General features: G+C 32.5%; 1 protein-coding gene across 2 annotated transcripts in view; it reads left to right on the top strand.

Moving 5' to 3' along the window:
- Positions 1 to 203: 203 nt before the first annotated feature.
- The window catches only part of LOC143247576 (glutamate receptor ionotropic, kainate 2-like), a 158,256-nt gene continuing 148,273 nt past the window's right edge, over positions 204 to 10,186 (top strand). Inside the window, exon 1 of one of the 2 annotated variants that reach the window (XM_076495887.1) lies at positions 204 to 549. In XM_076495887.1, the coding sequence (XP_076352002.1) occupies positions 465 to 549 (85 nt within the window). In that variant the 5' untranslated portion in view covers positions 204 to 464. The remainder of the gene's footprint in view (positions 550 to 10,186) is intronic. The other variant, XM_076495878.1, reaches the window with a different exon arrangement.

Below are 10,186 nucleotides of genomic sequence, written 5' to 3'. Positions count from 1 at the left end.
AAATTCGTGGGTTTAATATAATGATAATATTTCTTAGTTTCTGTGGCTCGTGTAAATGAAAGCGTTTCGGTCTACCGTAACTCGTTGTTCTCGCCTGTTATTTTTTCTTTCCTTTTTTTTACTGTGATCCTGTCTGCATGAATTCCTGTTGCGACTCCGGCGCGTGCTGGGAACAGCTGCTGTGCTATCTTGCGGTTCGCTTCTTGTGCAGTTGAGGAAAGAAGCGCGTGTGGCTCGCGTGCACGTGAATTTTCTCGTTCATTTGGTGTTGAACAATATAGTTCTGTAAATCATTTTCTCTCTAAGCGTACAGTCATATCTTCGCGAGTTAACGTATTTGTTACTAATGGCAAAATCATCATAACAAAAACGTCAGAGAACCAAACCGAAGTTGCAAGTTCAAAGGGCTGAATGTTGTCTTGATAGCATGCAAGCACAGAGTCAAACGTCTTTCCTCCACTAATATGCGTGCTAACTGGGTAATTGTGTTGACGGCGTGGTTATCTTCATTTCTTGGTAGCAAGGCCCTACCGGAGGTAATCAAATTAGGTAAGGTTGCTTTCACTGCATTGCAGAAAAGTATCATATTTGTGTTAAATTTCAATAAGATTCAGTTTTGTTTTATCACAACGTTATTTGTGATGAATAAGGTCTCTCAGACAAAAGAATTATAATAATACTAGTATTTTTATTCCCAACCCCCTAAAGAACAGCGGTTAGCGAAAGAGGATCGTTAACAGTGAGATACTTGTATTAGGAAAACTGTAAGAAGCGATGCATATCAGGCCTAGTAACCTAGATTATATTTCATAAGACGTATAGTATAGCGCTTTTTCGGAAAAAAAAAATAAGTTATTTAACACTCTAAGGTTGCTAAGTTACAAATTATTTTATTCTATAAAAGTTTAACTAGATATTAACTTAAAGAAAACTACACTGCAAATACTGGTATAACAAACGTTTGCAGTTCTAGCAAAAGAAATGAGTTTTGACGTTTATTTTAATTTATAACAAATCCGTAAAACGCATTGTTCTAAACACCTGTAAGAATTAGTTGTCATGCTTTTATTAAATGTAATTCTTTCTATCACAAAGCTCTCATATAAGATAATACACTGCACTAAACAAAGAACGATTGGAACTTGAAATATTCCAGTTATGATGAGGTACAAGTATTGTTATAAAATTATGTCATCCACTACCACTCCTTCAGTTCCTTTTCATCAAAATTGGGCACTCGAAGATCCTCCAAGTGATTTAAAATGCAAATAATTTGTTGTCCAACATCAACGAACATTTGGTGGAAATGACTTACACAGGTACAGTTTATTAAACTTCAATTTATGCGGAATATGTTTTTACAAACTACCAAAACGCCAAAGAATCGCTGCTCTGTGGTTAAAATCAGAGTGTATTGATAATGTCCTGCATATTTTCGTTCAGTCCTCTGAAAGAACTCTTCTCAATCATCTTTAGTGACACTTGATAGAGTGCAGTGTGTTTCCTCAGATCATCCATTTTACGCCTGATGTGAATGAAGACCACAGTGTATATGCCACTTCTTTTGGCTAGTCTTATTCGAGCAACGTGCCGAACGGTTTAGCAGAGGAATATCCATTATCGTTCATTATGCTAAAGTCAGATACGCTAGTAGGGTTCCATTTGCCAGTATGATGTTTGTCCAGTTTCCAACGCTGAATAACTCTAACAGTATATTTCAAAATATACAACGAGTTAACAGCAGAGAGCATTGCAAACAGTTCAATATCAACAATAACTAAAACTGAAGTGATTATCATACAGTTAACTAGCAAGTCTGTAGAAAATAACCTCTGGGTACTAACAATCCATGACAGATAGTTCGTTCAAAATGTACAGAAACAGCTATGCATTCTCATTGTATGTGACATAAAATGTAATGTCAATTTTACATAAAGTGCGAAGATTGATGATAAATTTTCATTTTGAGAAAAGTGTACCAAAATAGATATATTAAAACAATGTATACAAAATAAGTTCAATTTTATTTTACCAGTTTCAAAGAATCAAACTTGCATAAGCGAATGAATTTCTAAACATCAAGAATAGATGACCCAAGTAGACTTGTCTTATAGATGGCTACTTTTTTTTAATTAGAAATATTAGATATTTCAGTATGTACCATACACTGGCTCGGCATGGCCAGGTGGCTAGGGAGCTCAACTTAATCGGAGAGTTGCGGATTCGAGTCCCTGTCACACCAACCATGCTCGCCCTTTCAGCCGTTTGGGCGTTACAATGTGACGGTTAATTCCACAGTTAGTTGGTAAAAGAGTAGCCAAAGAGTTGGAGGTGGATGGTGATGATTAACTGCCTTTCCTCTAGTCTTACACTGCTAATTTAGGGACGGCTACCGCAGATAGTCCTCGAGTAGCTTTGCGAGAAATTCAAAACAAACAAGCAAAATACTTTGAATTCAAGTGTGTTACCTCATAATATCATCAAGACAAATGAAACATACAAACTCGTTAACTATAATTTGACGTTTTGGATACATAAAAAACCACTAAAATCTTCTGGTCCGAATGTTTGCAAATAATTTAGGAAATACAGGGGTAGGTTAAGTTAAAAAAAAAAGACTCAAAAGTATTCAAATATGGGGCACTTCTCGGTCAATTTTTCCCCACATAGTTGCTGTGACAACGGTTTGCGACTATACTGATTTGTCAGTAAATATTCTGAGATGATGAACACAAAAAACATGAATTAAGATAAATTTCAGGTTGTCTACTGTGTCCACCGAGGGGAATCAAATCCCTGATTGTAGGGTTGCAACTCCTTAGGCTTACCGCTATTCCAACAGGGTGCATTTAAATATCTTACTACTAAACAAACTTTTGTATTCAATAAATCTTACGACTCCAGTCGAATGTAGGTGTGGTATGAATTTTGAGCAAAGCTACACGAGGGTTATCTGCGCTGGCTGTCCCTAATTTATAAGTGTAAGACTAGAGGGAATGCGGTTACTCATCGCCATCCACCACCAACCTTGGGCTACTCTTTTACCTACGAATAGTGGGTTTGAACCGTCACATTATAACACCCCCACAGCTAAAAAAGCGAGCATGTTTGGTGCGATGGGGATTCAAACCCGCAACCATCGGATTAGGAGTCGAGTGCTTTAACTACGTAGCTACGCAGTCGTATTTATGCTGATGGATAAGATAATAGAAATTGTATATATAACATAGTACAAAGTAGCTAAATCGATGAATTTAAAAGTTTGAAAAAAGGTGAAAATAAATCAAATTTACCCCAATAAAATACAGAAGCATGGTTAAATTTGAATAATTTCAAAACTTATACTTAATAAAACTAAGCAAATATTTTTTAGAAGTTTGTTTATTTGTTTTTTGAATTTCGCACAAAGCTACTCGAGGCTATATACGCTAGCTGTCTCTAATTTAGCAGTGTAAGACTAGAAGGAAGACAGCTTGTCATCACCACCCACCGCCAACTCTTGGACTACTCTTTTACCAACTAATAGTGGGATTGATCGTCACATTATAACGTCCCCACGGCTGAAAGGGCGAGCATGTTTGGCGCGACCGGGATGCGAACCCGCGACCCTCAGATTACGATTTTATTTATTTATTTTTAGGAAATACATGTTATATCTTACTGCTTTGACATAGTTAATACTTGTTTTTACTATTAGGAAAACAACCACGACTACTTTCTCGAATTCAAGATGCTTTAAGAAAAATATAAGTTTGATGTACTATATATCTGTAAAGAATGATCTAAGTCGATCTTCTCTCGCATAATCTATTATGGAAACGAAAAGTGGTTCATCTGCCACGTCGATATCACAGCCGTTGCGGTACCGATCGATATGCAACTTGCACGAAACGACATCGTTTTCTGTCACGACAAGCAGGTTTAACTTTTTGTTTTTCAACCATATATATATATATATATATCAAACGTACGGTGCGCTATTTTGGGTGTATAGTTGGATTTGAGTGAGGGTAGGTTATTAGCGATCGTGATGAGTAATAACGTGGAATCGGGTATGCTCGCACCACATGTTTGTTAATTCTGGCTGAAATTTCACATTACGTTTGTTTGTTTATCAAGGAGAAACGCTGACGCAACATCACCCAATTTTGTCCAATCGGAACCGTCGAGTACTACTTCAAAACAACCCGCTTGCTTTACCCGCAACGCATTTCAGTTTTTAAAATACCAAACGAAAGCGCAATTCTTCAGTTCAGCAGGCTAACAAAGCCAAAACCAGGAAGACAATCCAAAGAGAACACCACGAAACGTAAAGTTCACTGGCTTTATCATCATCATAAGTAATTTTCAGTCATGCAGGTGACCAAGCAGAAACACGCCTTTGATAATCAGTTTTTTGCATGCCTCAATTATATAAATTTGTTAAGATGATTAGTTTTGTTTGTGTGATTAAAGTTACGCACAAAGCTACACAATGAGTTCGTGATGACAAGAAACCAACTTGAAGTAAAAATGTATTCTCAAGACTAGTCGTTTTGAGAATACATTTCTACACAATGGGTGTTCTGCCTAACTCGAGTACAGAAACCTGGTTTCTAACGTTGTAAGTCCTCGGACAAACCACTGTGCTAAACGAATATTTGAACACAGCTTAAAAATAAACACAAGTGAAACTGCTAATCAAGCAACACTTAACCAAATATACGTAAATATGTTGTTTTTGTGAAGTATTAGAAATAAGATAATCATTCTCTATACATACATTGTCACTGGATTATAATTATGTTTTAAGTTATACGTTTATATAATATAGTTTATATAAAAACTACGTTTTTGAGATCGTATTCATAAAAAACATTTATTTAGGTATAATTTTGAGAAGTAAAATTGGTCATTATTTCCCGTCATATGATGAGCATTCGGCTTGTTCAGTGATAAAATTATTAGTTATTTTAAACTTATATTTAGGTTATGATTATTATGAAACAATATATTCTAGAGAAATATGTTTGTATTGTTTTCGAACACTGATCTTTGATCCTGTGTCATCAAAATTAAATTTCCTGATCTCTTTGCGAAACTCAGTTGTTCAACCAAACTTGGTTCAGCTCTGTTTTTTGAGATGTACATTCAAATATGTTTTACACTTATTTCGCTGACGCTTCAAGGCCATCAAACACTGTTAGTTCTAACTTTCTCTAATATGTACTGCTCTTTTCACCTAAATAGTTTTATTCAGAAGTTGAGTAAACAGACATACTGCCTGGTCTGTACCGAGAAACTGTAGATAGACTCATCTCGCGATGGTTCACACCGTAGTGAGTCCACTGAAATCGTTTATTCAACCGTAAAATACAGAGACTTGAAGTGTGCTCTAGTTATTCAGGGAGAAATATCCGATAAGATGTGCTGGAATACTTGAGTTTAATAGGTTTCAAGCTACATAATCGACAAACATTACACGTGTGAATGGAAGCGCATGATACAAACATTCCATCGGGATGGCGGTCGTTCCACCAAAGAAATGTTATTCGGAAATTGAAAACATATTATAATGAATCTTGTAATAAAAACTCCAATATGTTCATATACTGAAGTATATTTTACTCATTATATGAAATACAAAAATATAAACGGGCTTTTGTAGTAGTTTTTAGGAATCGTGTCAGTTGTAGATGTAATTTTAAACCTGAATACATTTTGTGGTAAAAAGACTAGACACACTATCAGCTATAAACTACAAGTGTTCGTTTAATATCCAAAGTCCAATTCTATATTATATTCATCATGTACCAGATTGAACGTATTTTAAGTACATTCTATGTAGCAACTGTTATGTATAGAATTATGAAATGTACTTTTTGTTTATCTTACTTAACCATATGAAATATCTCTCGTGTAGTAAATATCATATCACATAACTATAAATTATCTAAAGTACTTCTATGAACTTAGTATTAACCAAAATATTGAAAGTAGTTTCTGTGCCCAATATCTTATAGTTAATTAAGATGTATGTAATATATTGTCTATCTAGAAACTATATTATTTGTTACTTAGACATTATTCAAATTAATTTAATTATTATAATTATAATCTGTACCAGTTAACCAGTACGAAAATTGCCTTTTACATATTATCTATCTTATTAATATCAACCTGAAAGTATCCAAAGTACATAAAGTGTACCAAGTATCTTACATAACCACCAAAAAGTCCACATATAACTAATTATGCATAAAGTAGTCTGTGTAACTACCATAAGATCCACATACAATTAACTTTGCACCATCTATTCTATATAACCACCAGAAAGTTTGTATAAAACTAATAACGTACCAAGTAGTCTGTATAACCACCAGAAAGTTTGTGTAAAACTAATAACGAACCAAGTAATCTGTATAACCACCAGAAAGTCTAGATAAAGCTAATACCGTACCAACTAGTCTATATAACCATCAGAAAGTCTAGGTGAAACTAATAATGTATCACGTATCACGTAATCTATATAACCACCAGAAAGGCCACATATAACTAAGTAGTCTATATAATTACCATAAAGTCTACATACAATTACTTTTTGCACTACGTATTCTATATAACCGCCAAAAAGGCTAGGTAAAATTAATACCGTACCATGTAGCTTATATAACCAACAGAAAGTCCAGGTAAAACTATAACGTACCGAGTGATCTGTATAACTACATGAAAGTCCAAACATGACTAATTATTTACCAAGTAGTCTATAAAACCATAAGAATCCACACATAACTTACTAAACATTATGTATTTTTATATAACCACAGTAAGGTACATTCATCATAGTCTATATACCAATGATTAAAAGTTGAAAGTTGAAAATTCACAAATTACCACCTATTACCTGCCACATTAGTTTACTACCTAAATATTTTATTTTTATTAACTGCTACTGACATTTTATCTAATTACTAGAAGTCCAACGTTTTTAGGTACGTATCAGGTATTATATCTAACCCTAGAATAATCACACTCTGTCACCTACATATGAAATATTTTATCTAATCAATAGCAGACCCACACATTGTGAATCACATACCAAATTTTGGATCCAAACTCTATAAAACCATTCTTTTAACAATTACTAAGTTTGTATCTAATTACCCAGAATTCCCCAAATCTCTACTTACATTATCAAGTCTTTTAGCTACCCTTGATAAGGTCCACTTATTACTACCTGTAAACAAGCTGCTATCTGCAGATAAAATATTATATGTAACCGCCAGAAAGCTGACATTTTACCACGTATGAACTAAGTATCGAACCTAACTACTAGAAGACTTACCATTACCGCCTCTGAACCAAATATTATATTTAACTATTAGGAATCCATACATTTTCATATTCATGCTGTATGTCAAATTAAATTGCCAATTTGTTTATTTTATAATTTCTTGCTAAGCTGCACGAGGTTGATCTATGGTAGCCGTCTTTAACTCTTGGGATACTTTTTTACCAACGAATAGTGGGATTGGCTATAACATTATAACACCGCCACAATTAAAAGGATAAGCATGTTTGGTGTAACGGGGATTTGAACCCGTGACTGTCAGCTTACGAGACGAGCGCCCTGACCACCTGGCGATGCCGGGCCGAACTGTCAGACATACAGAAATGATGAAATACATGCTAGATGATACATATAAACATCATATATGAATTTTTAATCCCCAAAATTATTTTTAAATTAATTAATTCTCTATTAATTATGCTCTGGTCCACTTGTGATACGGTATAAGTTCACCCAGTCCATCTTTTGATATGTAAACGTTACTTAAGAACATTCTAGCGCAGATTCACTACTATGGTATCTAGTAGCATCATTTATAGATTTTCGGTTTCCCTGTTAAACACGCTAAAACTCAAGGGACGTGAGCTATGAAAGCACACGCACATTTATAAATATATATTTATATAAAGAGAGATATGGTAAGAGACAGCAAGACTCACGTCCTTTACGGTCTCTCTTAACTTGTTTCCTTTGAGTCTTATGTGTTTAGCATTAACAAAGTAGAAAACACACACAGTGGTATAGATATAAGTTTTCGTTAGCAGGAGAAAACCAATAAGTTATTTTAAGGAATTAAATAAAAAACAATATCACCATTCAGGAATAAAGACCAGCAATATGTTGACATTTACTTTAGTATTACTGAACAGTTTTTAAATATTTTACAGTATTCTTTTTTACATTTCCAAACACATATACACTATGTTTTCCATGTTTCATCATCAGCTTGAAAACATGTGTTCACTTTTTATTGATTGATTATGAACATAATATATTAATATATTTATGATATATATAACATATATATATATATGTGTGGACATGGATATTTATAGTATAGAAATATATATATATGTGTGTGTACATGGATATGTATTATATATATACACATATATATGTGTGTACATAGATATGTATTATATATATATATATATATGTAAGTGTGGACATTTCACATTCTCGTGATGGGGAGCATGAAAATAAAACTAATTTTAGTCATATAAAAAACACATAAAGTACTTTTAACACTTTTATTTTAAAATTAATTTAACATTTATTTGATCACACGTGATGAGGACGAAGTGTGTTTTTCAGCGTTTCTTTAAACCAGTTTATCTTAATAATTAAATATTCTTCAACCTTTTGTTTCTGATTCTGACTGGAACAGTAACTTCTCACAAGGTAGAGTCCATGCTATTTGTCGTGTCTTGTTTGTTCTGTATTAAGATTGAACGGTTAATTTAAAAATATATATATAATCATTATTGTTATTGCTGATTTTATTGTCGATATTTTATTTTTCAATTTATATTTTTAATTAAGTATGAAGTCTGTTATCACAAACCTTAAAATTTATTAAAGTAATCTGATTTCCCGTATTGATAGTTCTTTGTACACATATTACTGTGAAAGAACTTGTAATGTGAAACCTTTCTCCAGCTGGAAAAGCATGATCATGGATGTCTTATAAAATAAGTTAATTATCAACTTCCCAAGCACTGATACACGAACTGTTGAAGGTTTCATGGGAAAAATAACACAATCATTAATTCATGAAACGCAGGTATATTCACGTTGTACTTAGATTTTACAATCTATTTACTTTGTAACTATATTCTTAAATATTCAATTTTACATTCATCGTTTACATAGTTCTACTAATAAATACGTGAAACATGAGAAAGCAAAATATTGAAAATAACATAATTTCATATTCCGTAATTTATAGATGGCCATACTCTAAATCTAAAAAAAAAAACACTGTTTTTATTTCTTTTCAAAAATACTCAGTATTTCCAAGTGTAGAACAACCATTTCGTAGAGTAAATTTGCAGTCTTGATTTGGAAACAAATTACGTTCATTATTTCAGTAAAAAGCAACGTAAGAAGAGGCAAATAAAATTATTTTATTTAAAAAGTGTATGTATGATAATAACATTGTATATCTGAATGCACGTAAAGTGAAATGTGTTGAAGATTTGAAATAGGAAACATTATATAACCAACGTCGACACGAGTTCAGATTATGTGGGTATGGTGTCATCCAGGAAAATAATAAACTGTTAGAATTTCATGTATTGGCTGCTATTAAAAGTACGAGGATAAGATTATTGAAGTTATTTGTACTAATTGGAACACAAATGGTTCGTCTATTGTGTTGTATTTTATAAACATCAAGGCTTTTGTTTTTGGCAAGTGCTTCAAGATTTAAGTTAAAAAAAATTATGATTTTATTTTCATCAGTTAATTTCCATAACAATGTTTATTTTTCTGGTTGGATTGTGAATCTCTATTTCTGTCTAAACTTCTTACTGAAACTATATATATATGAACTTGGAATTAATTTTATATTTTAAACACGTTAATATAAGACAGAGAATTCCAAGGCGCTTGATTATTGAACTAATGGAGCTCAAAGTGAAGAATTCGGTTTCTTTCTTTAATGAAATAGTTTTATTTTAGAGTAATTATATTATATTATATTATTATATATATATTATATATATTATATTATATTATATATATATATTATATAATTATATTATATTATTATATATATATTATATATATATTATATAATTATATTATATTATCTCCTACACTAGCTCGTACTTTTGTTACCTTAAACAAAACTTG

Source organism: Tachypleus tridentatus, chromosome 1, assembly GCF_004210375.1.
Source record: "Tachypleus tridentatus isolate NWPU-2018 chromosome 1, ASM421037v1, whole genome shotgun sequence".
NCBI classification, from domain to species: domain Eukaryota; kingdom Metazoa; phylum Arthropoda; class Merostomata; order Xiphosura; family Limulidae; genus Tachypleus; species Tachypleus tridentatus.
The sequence above is the reverse complement of the archived record's forward strand: the minus strand, read 5'-3'. Positions and strand labels throughout refer to the sequence as shown.